Source organism: Gymnoscopelus microlampas, assembly GCF_963454915.1.
Source record: "Gymnoscopelus microlampas genome assembly, chromosome: 17".
Taxonomy (NCBI): domain Eukaryota; kingdom Metazoa; phylum Chordata; class Actinopteri; order Myctophiformes; family Myctophidae; genus Gymnoscopelus; species Gymnoscopelus microlampas.
In genome coordinates this window covers 31,271,747-31,288,708 of record NC_139954.1, presented here as the reverse complement: position 1 = coordinate 31,288,708, position 16,962 = coordinate 31,271,747, and the positions used below count along the sequence as shown (strand labels likewise).

The following is a 16,962-nucleotide window of genomic DNA, read 5'->3' as shown; positions in this document are numbered from 1 at the left end:
CAACAAAATGTGTCACTTAAAAAATATCATTACTTTTACAGTTGTCATCTTTTCGAGTCGTTTAAAGTTTACTAGGTTTAAATGTGAGTGCTATTCAAGATGATATTCTTGTCACTGTAGAATACCGGTAGTGTGTTTTAACACTATAGTCTTATGTCTTCAATCTAAATTGACCAGTCAAGTCCACATAATTGATTTAAATCTTGATAAGTTGCTCTACCAATTTTGACAGGAAGATCATACTATGTGGTATTAAAAGGGGGGGTGGGGGGTGGAGTATTAAACTACACTTGAGTGTGCTATTCAAGATGATACTTTTTACAGTTGTCATCTTTTCAAGTTGTTTAAAGTATACTAGATTTACATTTGAGTGCTATTCAATATGATATTCTTGTCACTGTAGAATACTGATTGTGTCTTTTAACACAGTGGTTCTCAATCTGTGGGTCAACCCCCAGCAGATTTTGGGGGGGTCACAAGATGACAGTAAAGTGGCAATTGAAGGAGTTTTAGGACCTTTTTAATACATTAAATAAATAAATAAAAGAGACCATTACTGCATCAAAAGTAATCAACAAACCATACTATAAAAACTGGTCAAACATTGGCCAAATTGTCAAATAATATAAGTGGCACACATTTTGAAAATAGCTGATCTACAAGCTCACAACGCCTTGCAATGAGCGTGTCGATCATTTATCTGTATCCAATTTAATATGATTATTTTGGGGGGTCGAGGCCTGAAAAGGTTGAGAACCACTGTTTTGTTTCTTCTATCTAAATTGACCAGTCAAGTCCATATAATTGATTTAAATCTTGATAAGTTGCTCTACCAATTTTGACAGGAAGATCATGTGTGGTAAAATAAATAAAAAGTACTACACAATGTCAAATAAAACAAAATATATAGCTCCCTGTGCAAAATGGTCGGGCTAGGTTTGGCATAGGACTGGACCTGTGTACTGCTATGTTGTGTTTATTTGAATGCATGGGAGTCTATATTTCCTGGTTAGACAGAAGATAGAAGAATCCAAAATACAAGATGATTAGCTTCCAGACCCTAATGAAAATAGGCTAAATACAACCAAATAAATACATAAATATAGTATGGTGTCAAAGAAGGTCATACTATTATGTTGTCAAAAACTGCATCACCAAACTATGCTTTAAAGAAAATGTAAGTCATACTAGCCTACTATAGATACGATATGCTGCTGCATTGTCTGAAGGAAGCCAAAGCAAAATAAGTTTTACTCTTATGTACCTGTACACACGATGTAACAATAACCTTGAACCTTGAACCGTGATACTGCACATGAGGAAATCACAACAAGATGACAGTTGAAGACTAGACTGAATGGATATTAGTGCAAAGATCAAAAATTGTGAATGAGGAACACACAGACATTTTTTATTTTTTAGAGTGCTTACAGAACATAATTGGCAAAAACATAAATGAGCAATATATATACTCTGTGTGTGTGTGTGTGTGTGTGTGTGTGTGTGTGTGTGTGTGTGTGTGTGTGTGTGTGTGTGTGTGTGTGTGTTTATATATATATATATATATACACACACACACACACCTGCCTGCTGCCTGCGTGAATATTCAATATTATATTCACATAATGATGCATCAGGTTTTTCATATATATATATATATATATATGTGTGTGTGTGTGTGTGTGTGTGTGTGTGTGTGTGTGTGTGTGTGTGTGTGTGTGTGTGTGTGTGTGTGTGTGTGTGTGTGTGTGTGTGTGTGTGTGTGTGTGTGTGTGTGTGTGTGTTTATATACAGTATAGATACATATGTGTGTACACACACACACACACACACACACACACACACACACACACACACACACACACACACACACACACACACACACACACACACACACACACACACACACACACTGTATAATATATAATATTATAGTTGGTAGAACTACCCTGGTACTACCCTCAAGTGTACGACACCCAACAAAGCAAATATTATTTTGATATGAATTTCACATCAAAACACTAAAATAATACAATGGGTATAAGCATATTCTTTCTCTATTGTTACACATCCATGCCCAAATACACTTACATTTGCCCCAAACCTAACCGAAATCCCAACCCCCACCCTAACTATGGAACCTCAGTAAAATCAAACTGGGGACATCAAGTTTGTCCCCAATTTGACTTGCCAACGCCAGTCAACTGTTCATGTTCAAGATTTGACCCCAAATGAGGCCAATGTCAGGAACACACACACACACACACACACACACACACACACACACACACACACACACACACACACACACACACACACACACACACACACACACACACACACACACACACACACACACACACACACACCTGCCTGCTGCCTGCGTGAATATTCAATATTATATTCACATAATGATGCATCAGGTTTTTCAACTAGTTTACATTTTAGTTTGTTTTCCCTTATTGTCCTTGTGATGCTCTGTTGAGTTTTTCTTAAACATCTCAATCTCTTCGTATTTTGGTTGGCCCTCATCATCATCTTCATTTTTCTTGTTGAATAGTTTCTCAATTGATGCAGGGTCATTGTAGGTATAAAAATATGCCATAATGGAAAATATGATACACACTGCAACCAGGAGAGAGGCAAAAAGGATGTACTCGGCCCACTTTGAAAAAAGAGAGAGGAGAAGGAGCGACAAATATTGAGTTAATATATTTATGTTTATAATCATTTTTGCTCAGTCAAATCACACACATTGCCTTTCCGAAATTATTATGATTTATTTAAAAATGTGTGGGACTGGATTTCTTACCTGTTCTGGGAGCTTTGCAAGCTCTGCTACAATTAACACGATAAAATTGCCAATAGCTACGGTGAATAACCAGCCAGCTTGCAGCACTGATTTCATGTTACTTGGTGCCTATAGAAAGAGATTATGTCAGAAAACTATGGTTGAACAAAGCAGGCATCAATATATTTCGTCACAGCCATTCTCATATGCTGACGCAGCACTAAAACAAAGGGTAGAGAAATGTTCTTGCGTGTCACATGAAATGTGAAAATTGGTGTGTGTGTGTGGTAGTTACCTGTGAGTAGGAGAATTCCAGACCAGTGACAGAGAAAACCACTTCACCAGCTGTAATGAGGAAGTACTGTGGAATCTGGAGGGCCATGTGAACTGTGTTGGGCTTGATTTCTTCTATTGCATAAATGGATACACACTGAAATCAAAAGGAGTAATGTATCAGTTATCTCAGACTAATTCTATGATAATACAGCATAGTGAAGTGATTCTCAGCCAATAGGTTATTTGATCAAAAATAGTCAGAGACCCATTCTGAGATAATGTGCTGATTTAAAAAGGTTCATCAAATCGTGTCTAAAGTTTAGACACCAAACCCCTAAACCACTTTCAGCAGCAACTAGGAGATCCTTATGAATCTACTGTATATTTTGGACTGTATACTGTAAAATCCAGATTGTTAATCTCATTCTATAAAAATTAACACTTTTACATTTTCTGAGTAAAAGTAAGACTCCTGGTTTTATCATTGAACATTTAAGTGTGATGATACAGGTCACCAAAACACTTGGAAATGCTTCTAATACCGTCAATTCTTGCCTATTGTCACCTTCACATTTAAAAGGAAAGTCACAGGTGAATATTCACAGTATGTTAATATTTCACAATAGTAACAGGATTGTGTAATGTCATGCTAGATGGTGGGACTACATTTATGAAAATAATAATACAATAATTATTAATATTTCATAATTGCATTGATATGATTTGTGATTTTATGATTGTAACAATTTATTAACAGGCTTTTTTTGATAAGATTTAGGATTCTAGAGGTAATGGAACTTACATTGGGTTGAAAGGTGAAAGTACTGGGAATAAGGAAAGTGTACGAGCTTCCAAATCCAAACTCTCTGGTGTACTCACACGAACCTAGACCATTTGTTATGGTGAAACTGGCTCTGATAAGTACAAGAGAAGTTGTTTTAAAAAATAAAAGTATTGCTGTTTGCAAAAACTCATTCTTTGAAAATAATGGATAGAACAAAAAATGTATTACTTATTTACAAAATTAACAAAATAATTCCTTACTTACTTTCCATATTGAATCTGAGAGTAGCTGGAATAAAACGATGGTTCAACTAGTCCAAACTCTGCTGTGCCAGTTACATTCACTGGTGTAGTCATCCCATTAACAAATCTGGGAATGAGAAACATCTCACATGAAAACAGAGCTTATGACTACGTTGTCACAAAGAATTGACTCAAATGAGTACCTTATTGTATTGCTGCCCTGCTCTGGCTTGCTAGTTGTATCATTAGTCTGTATTGAAGAATTAGAACCAAATCAGTATTAAACTGCTTGTTTTGTGACTTCAATTTGTTATTAGAGTTATGAAATGTAACTCACCAACTCCCAATTGTTGTTGATATTTGAAGGAATGAGAAGTGTTTGTCGCATTTTCTTATACAATGGAAAATCTCTGCTTGTTGCAGGATTGCCCCATGAAACTGTGATTATTTCTTCATCAAATGTAAAGTACGCACTAGCCTGCAAAACAAGCAAACAAACAAACAAACAAACATGGTAAAAAAAAAGAAGTAATCTATAGCAAATTATCAGTTTCACCGTTTTACACTTGTTCTAAGTCAAAGAATTATATGGTCACATGAGGACATCACAACAAGTTATTTTGTCCTGCAACGAATACAGATGCATATGCTTTGGTTACCATACCTGAGCTGCAGGAAGTTCCACTAGCCCGTTAGGCAGAGCAACCGTCAGGGGATTGCTACCCATGTTCAGTAATTTCAGCTGGCTTTGAGAAGCTGATGGGAAGGTGGGCAAGGTTTTCTGCAAAGTAATATAGCATATGAACATGCACTCTCTCTTGAACTCCCCACAACCTGTCAATGATACCTTCATATTACATTCCCACCATCCCCTTATTTATTTTTTTCTCATGTGTTTTCTGCACATGTGTATTATATGATAAGATAATTACATTACAGTTTCTGGAAATACTCACGTCAATCTCAATTTGAACCAGAGCAGCAGCGACAAATGCCATCGCTGCAAAAAGCATCCCCACGGTCATTCTTCTTAGAGGGCTGTTGGATCAAAACTTTAGTCTATTTTTGTTCTCAGTGATTTGTAAGCTTTGTAATAGCAGAATGGCTTAAGCCTAATTTATTAGGTTTTCAAGCTACAACAAAATGTGTTGCATCATAGTTTTTAAATTAGTTGTTTTTGGTGAGCAACACAGTTGTCAGATAAAGTATAAATTAAGCTTTATAAGTAATACTTCAATAACAGCATTGCGACATTATGTTGTTATGTTTATTTTTCTTCCCTAATCATTTTAATTCCATCCGTCTCAATTTCAGTCTATGAATGCCACTTTGAGATCCAGGAGAACTTACGTGAAGTTCAGGCCACATTTTCTGATCAGAGGGTAAATAATACTTTCTGTGATAGGCACCAGAGTCAGGATGAAGATGGGGTTGACCATCTTTAGAAAAAATAAATGGAGGGTATGAGGATTATGTTTCAAATAAGATACAGTATACTGGTCCAGAGTGAGTCAGATACATTACTCTAACTTACTTGCATTTGGTCAGGCTGTAGAATTATGATTCCCTGGAAAGAGAACGACGTGTGTGATTAGGAGTCTGAGCACACTGTTTAAGATGTTGTCTATGCTTTCATATCAACAAAATAAAACAAAAAACATACAAAGTCCCCATTCATTGTAGTGGCTTGCAGAGTCCATCTAGAGCCCTGTGAAGGAGTTGGAGAATGTATCACATTTTCTGTGGCTATATTTTTTATCTCTCTACTATGGTAGACAACAAATAATATTGATGCCTTTTGATGTAGCAGCTTTAAGTTACCTTTTGGTCAAACAGTGTCCAGAACATGGGAAGTGGGATGTATAGAAAGAGGACCTTGAGCACCATTTTGATTTGAGCAATTAGGAGTTTCTATAAGACCAGAACAAAATAGAATACTATTGAAACTGATGTCAGTGTATTTCAGATTTCTTAGTAAAGTATGGCATTTATGTGTGTATGGAAGGCAAAGAAAGGTGTTACCTCATATTTGTCTTCTGCCCAGTCCATCCAGTGTTCCCTCTTTGGATATTCCTTGCCTCTGTGCCTGAAGCGGTTTTTAACAGCAAACTGAAAGCAACAGGACCAATAGCATTTTGAGAAACATTTTGAGTGACTTTCAGAAGTAGGCATTCATGCAGATGCTAGGAATGCAAATCATCCAGACTTACCCCAATGCATTTACACACATCGAGCATAATATTTCCCTGTGGCTCAGCTTTGTAATACATGCCACTCCCAGCAATAAAGACAACTGCAAGAAAACCAGAAACACGACCAAATCATTCATTGTACAGTGTACAGTGTACATTCATTGTTATGCCTTTACTAATTCACAACACACTGAACACAGACTTTACTGGTAGAAAAACAAACCCTCCCAACTGTAAACTTATCTGGATTTCTGAACATTATTAAACATACCAAGAGCAACCACCATAAGAGCTGCAGGGACACCAAAGGCCAGAGGATAACATTTCTGCTGAGTGTGGATGCCGCACTCCTGGGCTGCAGATGCAGATAGACAAGAAGATGAACATTCATGTATGCATTCATGTACTGTAAGCATGCAGTCATACTCATCTACTTCTGTTCTATTATTATGTACCTCTGAGAATTGGTGTGATGATGGTTGATAGGAGACTCCCACCATTGATGCACAAGTAAAATACAGAGAAGAAGGTGCCCCTCTGCCTACTCTATTGAAAGAAAAGAGTCAATGACATTGTACTGTACCTTCGATACTGTATGCTGAGCAACACAGTTGTGCAAATTGAAAATGATAAACTCTCACACTGAATATTGCACGCAAACAAAATCAGTGGGTCCTCACTCCTCACCCATGAACTTCAACGTAGGATTTATGGTTGTCCCCCCCCCCTTCAACAAAGACACACAAGTAGTAGTGGTGAGGTATGTTAAGTGGGCTAACCTGGTGTTCCGCAAACTGGTCTCCACCAAAGGCAGCCACACAAGGTTTGATGCCACCAGTGCCCAGAGCAATGAGTAACAGTCCCACCATGGACAATGCGCTGAGTGTGGAGAAGAACATAATTTTTGTAAATTATGGCACAATCGAATGCTACAGGAAAGATGAAGATGATGAAGATGATGAAAATGATAACAATAACAATAATAATAATAATGATAATGATATGATAATGATAATGATATTATGATTTATTATGATGACCTTTTGTAGGCCAACTCAGAAATGACCTCTGCCATGGGTTCCCAACACAGAGTTTCAATAGCATTTTTACAATGAGTTTGGTAAAATGTAGAACATAAGCTCTTCAGCAAACAAAGACTTATAATATTACAGGATAATCGCCACAATTCACTTTTTATTATTTTTGAACCACACAGGCAATTATTCAAAATTCACAGTTGAGATCAACAGGTGTAATTTAAGCAATGTCATAGAACAAAATGTGAAACTTCCTTTGACATTATCTTCTGCATAATATAGATAAGCCTATGGTAAAATGCATTGTGGAGGGAACCCATTGGGAACTACAAACTATAGCATTTTATAATCACACTGTGAACTCTGTTGAAGTGCAGTAAACACTCACACATGGAATGTCATATTGTCTGGTGTTCCGTCTCTGTCTGCGTCTGTGATGTCATGGATAGCACTGACAGCCATTACTACCTGACCAATTGCATAGACAATGGAAAGATAGATGATAGTCCTGCAGAAGAAAGAGACCAAGAAGTTGTTGACAGTTGACTTCTTTCCAATCTTAGAAAACTCTACTAATGTAACGTACAGTATTTGTAGTAATTAGCAAAAAAATATTTAAAAATATACAAAATTGTCATGCAAACCTTTCACAGAAACTCTTTATAACGGTATTGGTCACTTACTTAAACTTCCCCAGCCAGGAGTCAGCCACAATAGCGCCAAGTATAGGGGTCAGGTAGCAGAGAGCCACAAATGCATGATAGATGGAGGTGGCCATGTCATCATCCCAGCGCAAAAAGTACCTGAAGTATAGTACCAGCACCGCTGTGGACAAGCGGAGAGCAGTACATTATTTCTCATTTTGTTTTATCAATGACCATAATGCTAGATACTACTATTGACTATAACGTTTAACAGAGCTGATGATACAGCTGTGATATTTTTGTTGAAATATATACATATTATATACTCACCACGCATGCCATAGTAAGAGAACCTCTCACAGAATTCATTCACGACAATGAAGAAAATGCTAATGGGGTAGCCACACACCACTGCACTCTGATGGATAAATTAGGGGAAATTGTGGTATATAACAGTAACACAGTGAGTGGCACATTGATGATCAATTGTTATGAGAATAACTACAGCCAATGTGGATTATAACTTAAAAAGTAACGCCAAATTTATGCTTTGTCACAGGACAAAAATAATAACTTCTCTTTCAGTTCAGTTAACAGTTATTTTCTGTGAGCAACACCATCTTGCGACAAAGTATATATTAGACTTGAGGCAACTCTATGTAACAGTCTATATAAGCTAACTAAATAATCAATTTGTAGTTGAAATACATGACATGAAAGTTCTGAATGTAATTATTGTACTTTACCTTCCCTTTCTCCTTCTCTTTCTTAAGATCCTCATGATCTGTGCACAAAGTAATATCACTTTATAACACTGTCCAATCAAAACATATAAAAAAGATAAATACATATACTTTATATAGTTATCCTTAACAAGTTTGACTTAATCATATCCTCAGGAAGAACTCACCAGTCATGATGGCAGAGTAGAGACTACTTCTTGTGGCTGTTCAAATTTTAATGTCCCTTTACAGTCCCTTCAGGCCTGGGCAATGACTGGTCTCCCACTGTCAAGAGAGGGAGGTCTAGACAAGGTGTTTATGTAATATAGGTTCTTATTAGTCCTTTGATGTGCCTTGCAGAATGCTGAGAGAGGACAGAGTCCTCCATCATAAAGAGAGGACATAGTCCTGTCCTTTCTTTATGATGTCTTGTGTGTGAACACGAGATACTGTAAGAGAGTGCCCCCCAACAATCACACCCTATATGACCTATCAATTATAAATAACTCCATGACAGAAACACCAGAATAAATTAACAAAATCATTCATAAATGTGTGTTAAACTGCAGTGTTTAAACTGTGTCTTCAAGTTTGAACATGCATGTGAACCTGTATTTCCACTAGTGTATTTGAACATGTGCTCATGGGAACCTATATTTCCTAGTGTTGTTATCTCCGCCAGGCCGAATATAAATAACTCAGAAAACAGCAGAAAAAAATAAACAAAAGCTTGCATAAACGTGTGTTAAACTGCGGCGATTTGCAGGATTTAAAGTATTAGCTGAGGTGAGCACAAATCCAGGAACATTTTTCAAATTGGTCAAAGTATTAAGTACTATTTTTAGTAATTTTGATTTTACATTAAACACCTCTAGAAAAACAGTTTAGGAATAGACTCTTACAACAAAAATTCAAAATTATTATTATGTTGCATAATGAAATCTGTTTTCATCTCATATAGCCTACCATAAGACCTAGGGTGACCACATCTCCCTATACAATAAGAACTATAGGATAAATGGCATATCTTGAACAGTTGCACAGTGTTGGAGGAGGTATCCTTCTTGTGGGCTTGCTGGGAAGCAAAAGACACTGATTTTATCTTCAGCTTTATTATTCATTTATTATTATCCTCTTTTTTGTGTCTCTAACTACTTCCACATAATTTGAGACTCTGTCCAAACTTTGAAATGTTCAGCATTTAACAGTTTATGGATCTATTAAACCTTTGAAATATATGTAAAACATAATTTAATAGTTTTTATAATGGGAGTCAATGGTGAAAAAACAATTATTTTGTTGCACCTATTTTTGCAATTTTGGGACAATTGACATTGTCCATTTGACAATGAAAGTCAAAGGGAAGAATGTTTAAATATATTTTTTCTTGCATCTTTTCTGCAGCCCTGCTTTAAAGCTGCACAGATAGTCACAGATATACATCAATTAATATTCACATGGAGATGTTGATTCCTATGACGTAGACTATGTAAGCTGAACATGAGTTTGAACTCAAATGTTTTATCCATGTTTAAATTATCCACTAATAACTGTCCTCTAATTAATAATTGCACCTGCCAACACTGTTAACACTGCCAATACCAACACTGTTAATACTACCAATACTTAACACTACCAACACTGTTAATACTGTGCCAATAGGTAACAGTGCCAACACTGTTAATACTGTGCCAATAGGTAACAGTGCCAACACTGTTAATACTAGTAATTAACACTACCAACACTCTGTGGCACTAGCAAGTCATACTGTGTAACGTTTTTCATTTAAACAAAAGGTAGTTTTGATTTAATGTTTCATTAGTATACTTTTCACCAAATAACCATTCCACATAAATGCTTTTTGACAACTTATAAACATATTTACGTGTCTGACCCCGACATTCACTCCACTGGAAATATACTGGAAATATTTGTATGTATGTATGTATTTATTTATTTATGTAAAAGTTAATACTTACAGTTTCTGACAATGTAGTTGTTGCATTCCAAAATATCTGCTGTGCTAGGATCCTGCAGCATTCATTTTGGAGAGGTACTTCCCTGATGTTTTGTTTTTAATCACAGAGAATCGCAGTATGACAGACAACAGAGCTACCATACTGTAGGTGTCACCAAAAAGACTACTAAAATGGATGTTACGATATGACTTTAACACTACCAACACTCTTGACACTACAACTGTAACACTGTTAACACTACCACTACTATAACACTATACCAACTGTTAATTTGACGACTTTACACTACCAACACTGTTAATACTATGAATAAGCTTAATGCTACCATTCCTACCAATACACTAACAATACTGTTAACGCTATGAATAGGCTACTTTACCAACACTGTTAATGCTACCAATACTTAATACTACTGTTAACGCTACCAATACTTATATCACTACAAACACTGTTAACACTATGAATAGGCCTACTTTACCAACACTGTTAATACTACCAATACTTAAAAACACTGTTAATGCTACTTAACACTATCAACACTCTTTTCATTAGTGATATTTAGAATCCTCTGTTGTGATCCTGATCGCTCTCCTGTAAGGATAAGCTCTGCAAAGATGACGCCAAGGCAATGTCACACAATGTGTTCTAAATTTTATTAAGCACACACAGAGAACACATTTTCATGAGCCACTTTACATGGCCAGAAGATATGTGAGCTATGACTGATACAGACAACCCGTTCTCACTCCCAAGGCGTGACATTTTGCAACTCTAGAGAGGCAAGACAGGATATGAACAGGAATCGATAGCAAACCTGATGTTCCTAACAAGCAGATGGCAGTTGTACTTCAAATGTGACATCCTGTATACTTGGGCCTGCAGTATCTTGATAAAGGACAGCACCTGGAGTCAGAAACACATATCTATTATCTATATGCTTACACAGTTTAAAGAGTAATCAAGTATTTAGCATGTAGGTACTGGGATGTGGGTCAAGCCTTGTGCAATAGCAGTAGGCTACTACAATTGCCAACACTGTTAACACTACAAATCACTTAGCACCCCCAACTTTCTTAATAAGGCTACTACTGTACAAACCAAACGTCTACCAACACAGTGAGCCCGGCCACACTGTTTCTTCAGGAGCAGTACTTCAAGTTTGACCATGCAAACCTCCTTTTCCACTTGTGTATTTGAACAAGTGATAATGTGAACCTGTATTTCCACTAGTGTTGTTATCTGCGGGGCAGGAGATAATTACATTTATTGTGCACACGGCCAGTAGGTCAAGGAACTCAATCCCTGAACATTTTTCGAATCAGCCTCATTGCGTTTTGGCCGATAAATCTTGAAAGTATTATTGATTTTTTGTTGGATTCAGAAGAAGTTAAAATTAGATGTGCTTTGATCCAGCAGGACTCTTATTTAACAATTCACAATGAATATGTTATATTCTTTTATATTTTGGGTTTAAAAATGTTTACTTTGTAAGTAAACCAAGTTTTCTTGCAACAAACACAAACAGGACTGATTACAATACTCTGCCACACATTGCTGCAGGCAGAGTAATAAGACATGAAGCAAGGACTAATGTGTAGAAGTGCAGAGAAATAAGTGAATTTTATTTAAAAGAAAAGCATTAGGGAACATTTTCTGTTTACAGCAGAACAGTGACTTTCTGTTAAATAAAAATAAAAACCCATCGCTTCCCAAATAAAAAAACATTTTCATTAACATTTTCAATGAACACTAAAATGGTAAAAGCTTCATATTACTTCCACAGTAGCCCTAGTCTCTGCACAGTAAAACCCTGAATGCTAATTTGACTCTGAGTGTGTAATAAATGGACACTCAGAGTTGAATTAACACTCAGGATTTTGCTGTGTGGTTCCACACCTCATCGCTTTGGCAAGAAGGTGAACATAATCTTTACAGTGTTTGATCCCACACAGCAAGATAATTTGCAAAAGACAAATATTGCACACAATCCTTTTTTATATACAAGAATAAACAACGTGGAATATGCTTACTGTATGCAATAGCTTTAAATATTTCTAAACTCCCATTCAAAGACATCAAAGCGATTACGGTTGAATACTATATTTCCACAGGAGTCTCTTTTTGAAATACAGGTTGCAGCCTTGTAGAAATATAACTTCATGTACAGGGTGAGTGTCAATGTATGCAGCATACTGTTCATCAAGACATCAATATCGAGAGACGTGTAAAAAAAATGGAATACTGTACATACAAAACAAACGGGCAAACATTATAAAAAAAATGAACGCAGGTAAAATAGGTTTTTGGTAGGTTGGTGGTTGGGGTAATAACATGCACAAAGTTATCAGTTAAAGATTCCAACAGGAATGTCTCCACAGGAAACACAACCCAGTACTGTCAGACAACAGGCCATGGAGGAGACAGTGCAGGTCATGGCTAATCCTACAGTACTGTATGTCTGGCCCTGAAGCAGCTACACCATGGCTTACCTGTGTCATCATCAGTGGTGGAAAGTAACATAAGTACATTTACTCAAGTTGGAGGTACTTTTTACTTTACTTGATTTATTTCAATTCTTTATACCTCTATTCCACTACATCTCAGAGGCAAATGTTGTACTTTATTCCACTGCAATTATTTGACAGCTTTAGTTACTAGTTACTTTGTGGATGTAGATTATTACGAAACATAAATTAATCACATAAGCCCCATTTTAAACCCCGGCTATTCGAAAATAGCAGATCTACAATCTTACAATGCGCCTAGTTGTGAGCTTGTAGATCAGCTATTTTCAAAAAAGTTTGACCAATGTTAAAACATTTTCGTACTTTTACTTTGGTGCTGTAAGTATATTTTGATGCCAATATTTTTGTGCTTTTACTGAAGTCAAATTTTGAATACAGAACTTTTACTCGTAACAGAGTATTTCTAACATTGTGCATTGCTACTTTTACTTAAGTAAAGAGTACTTCTGCCACCACTGGTCAGCCTGTCCCCTGTATGGGCTCCTCCTTTCTTTGCTTTTATTGCACCCCCTCTGTTACAGATGAACATGATTGGTCACACACCCACCACAGTGACTGTAGAGTGACTATACTCTCTGTACAGGATCAGTATGCATTGACTAGGTCTCTCGCCCAGGCGTTAAGGTGTAATGTAAGAACGTCACCAAAGTCTCTGCTTATCCCAGTGCCAACCTCCGCATTGACTGAATCGCTGATAAGAGAGAAAACACTTGGGATAACAGGGGTGATGGAAATGGCTATATATGGCATCACCAGCATGCCTAAGTAGGCGACTGAGGGGTGTCGGGGTCAGGGGTTACCCGTGCTCTGGCCTCATACCACGGAGGAGGAGCTGGGGATGCCCTGGATGGTGGCACCAGTCGGCGTACCACTGATGGCGTTGAAAATGTGAAGCGAGTCCGGAAGAACACTCTTCATGCCGTCTTCAACTGGACTGATCTGGAAGGAAGTGAACGTGGAAAGGAAGGGGGGAAAGGAGTCAAGGATGGAGTGGTCAAAGGGTAGGCTGGGCATATTTCAGAAACCTCAAAGAGACTTATCGTACACAATTTGTACAGGTTGCATTTACCATCCAATCTGCTCATGTCAGCATGAAGGTAAAACAGAAAAAGGTGTTATCAAACATCAGAAATACTTTACGAATGCCACTTTGATTTACATCAGATTCTACTGGGAAGCATATTATATTTCTATAAAACCCATCTGAGAAGCAGATTATAATTCCATAAAACTAATGATAGAAAGTGTGTAAAAGTAACCATCACCAGTGACGTGAGTTCAATAATCACTTATATTTATTTACGATGGCATTTATTTTAGGAACAGTAACATTTACAACAAAAATCTAATTATATAAAACTAACATTGCTATAATACAAATACAAAATAATAGAGTTATCGATTCAGCCATTTATTTGTGGATCTTGCAGCAAAGTTTCCCAGTCCATATGGGTTTATTATAATATACTTACTTGCTCATGCATGATGGCAGAGAGCTCTCGTGCTAGGTCTCTATAATTGGCCATCATTGCATCATGGTACTCCTGTTGGTCCTCTTTGATGAGCCGCTCATTGATGCCTAAGCCATGCCCACATGCCTCCACAAACTGCCTGCTCACAAAGATAGATAAAGCGTTAATGTCGCAAGAACTATATACAAACTAGAAAGGTGTTCTCTGCGGATTTGCATGCCCTAATAATAATAGCTATGTATGCAGTTACAATTCTACATATAGCCATTAACCCATTCAATCCGGGAAAACATCTCTGTCATTTTAGATGTCTTTGGCTATTCAAATAGCAGATCTACAAGCTCATAGCACGGCTATGAGCGTGTAGATCTGCTATTTTTGAAAAATCGTGAACATTTGTGCAAATCTTTGAATATACAGTATATTTTTTAAAGCGAACATTTGTAAAATATTTTGCTCCGCAGGGACCTCCAGAAGCAAAGATTTGAGTTACAAATGTTAAAAAATGTATATATTCAAAGATTATTCAAAAATAGCAGATCTACAAGCTCATAGCGTGGCACTCGGTGCCGCGCTATGAGCTTGTATATCTAATACTTGTTTTTCATTCATACATTTCTCCGCAATCTGAAAACTCTGATTGCTAATTCCTTGTGTCAATTATGTTTGATGTATGATCTCCTGGCGAAGATTAAAAAAAGGAAAACCGGGTTAAAGTCTGCACACCCATCAATAATTATCACCTCACCTGAACACCTCTTTCAGTTGTTTGACCTTGTTATCAGGATACTTCTTATTGCTCGCGTCATCTAAGAAAGCTCGGGCGTACGCAAGCGGTCCAGCATTTACCTGAAGGCAGACATTAGAACTGTATGTCAAATTGATGCTTTATTGGCTTCATTTCACGCAGTGTCTATGTCTATGTCAGTGGTTCTCAAAGTGGGGTCTGGGAACCCCCAGGGGTCCTTGAGGGGCTTCCAGGGGGTCCACAGCAAAATGAGGAACAGTTTAAACACTTATGCCCCATTTTATTTTTCAGCTACTTAAAAATAGCCGTTCTACAATCTCACAGAGCTTGTAGATCTGCTACTTCCGGAAAGAAATTTAAAAATCGTGACAAATCTTCTCTTATGGGGGCCCCTGGCACAAAATATTTTCAAATGGGGGTCCAAGACCAAATATTATTTTGAGGTTCGTGACATGAAAATGTGAAGAGCGTTGTGCTGTGTTGTGAATGTGAGCGCATGTGCACCTGAACACTGATGCTGCCCTGGAGCTTGAGCTGCAGACGTATCATGTCAACCTCACTGGAGGAGCACAGCTGTCGGATCTCAGCCACCTTCTTGCTCATTTCATCAATGGCCACTTCAATAGGATTCAGATCGGTGTGGTGCTGGTACATCACTGCTATACGTTTCTTCACGTAGGGAAAGCAATGCGTCGCTGGGTGAGAGAAGGAATAAGGATGGGGGAGGGGGGGGGGGTGTAAGACGGCTTGATTGTCATGTTTGTCTGTGCACCAATCTGTTCTTGCATACGCTGTTCAGTTTTATAGCTTAGGGTCTGCTTATTATACTCACATCTAATGGAGGCCATTAGAGGTAACATGTTATCAATCAGATAATGAAGATAACAGTTATCAGATAAGGAAGATAAGAGATAAAGGTTGAACCTTTTGGATCTTTAAAAGCATAAAACAATAAAAACAAACACAGTGATTAGGGCAGGCAAGGGGCCTTGACAAAGTGCTGACATCTTCTGAATCTAATCCAAGTTTCCCATACCTACACAGAATATTTCCTTTAGTGTAATGCATTGTCCAAGTCTTATTGACCCGCATGTCATCTAATCTAACAACTATAATTTGGGCCTGTGTGTGTGTGTGTGTGTGTGTGTGTGTGTGTGTGTGTGTGTGTGTGTGTGTGTGTGTGTGTGTGTGTGTGTGTGTGTGTGTGTGTATGAAGTTAAACGTACTAGTTAAACTACTAGACTTCTAATAACAACTGCTGAATTAATTAACTTATTCAGCTGCTTTGAACACTGTTTTTCAAATATAAGAAAAAATAATCTAATAAATAATGCAATTTTAATATTTTAACAACTGTATCAACTGACAAGGTCGTCGGATGGGGATAATAACCTCTTACAGAACTGTACTGAATGCTTCATTACATTAAAAAGAATCATAATTCCATTCCCATCGCCATTACCTACTTCAACCATAAGGTTTTTATGGTGGGACTTGAGAACGAAATAACTGACAACATTGTTTATAAGGACCTGCAGCTCAGATACAGT

General features: G+C 37.3%; 2 protein-coding genes across 3 annotated transcripts in view; both read right to left on the bottom strand.

The window, feature by feature from the left end:
• Positions 1 to 2,437: 2,437 nt before the first annotated feature.
• Positions 2,438 to 8,883, bottom strand: slc15a1a (solute carrier family 15 member 1a; the record flags this gene model as incomplete). Its single annotated transcript, XM_084084231.1, has 22 exons — positions 2,438 to 2,665; positions 2,813 to 2,920; positions 3,087 to 3,221; positions 3,870 to 3,981; positions 4,116 to 4,220; positions 4,297 to 4,343; positions 4,758 to 4,874; positions 5,050 to 5,131; positions 5,444 to 5,532; positions 5,628 to 5,660; positions 5,757 to 5,801; positions 5,915 to 6,004; positions 6,116 to 6,202; positions 6,304 to 6,386; positions 6,557 to 6,640; positions 6,741 to 6,831; positions 7,065 to 7,164; positions 7,711 to 7,830; positions 8,006 to 8,147; positions 8,297 to 8,384; positions 8,713 to 8,750; positions 8,877 to 8,883. The coding sequence occupies 22 exons, from the start codon at positions 8,881 to 8,883 to the stop codon at positions 2,438 to 2,440; spliced, it is 2,031 nt and encodes a 676-aa protein (XP_083940357.1).
• A 3,379-nt stretch (positions 8,884 to 12,262) lies between these two features.
• Positions 12,263 to 16,962, bottom strand: part of LOC311064976 (dedicator of cytokinesis protein 9) — a 96,048-nt gene continuing 91,348 nt past the window's right edge. For both annotated transcript variants that reach the window (XM_084085073.1, XM_084085074.1), the window contains exons 50-53: positions 15,917 to 16,107; positions 15,413 to 15,513; positions 14,665 to 14,803; positions 12,263 to 14,131 (exon numbers count right to left, since the gene is read on the bottom strand). In XM_084085073.1, the coding sequence (XP_083941199.1) occupies positions 14,006 to 14,131; positions 14,665 to 14,803; positions 15,413 to 15,513; positions 15,917 to 16,107 (557 nt within the window). In that variant the 3' untranslated portion in view covers positions 12,263 to 14,005. The remainder of the gene's footprint in view (positions 14,132 to 14,664; positions 14,804 to 15,412; positions 15,514 to 15,916; positions 16,108 to 16,962) is intronic.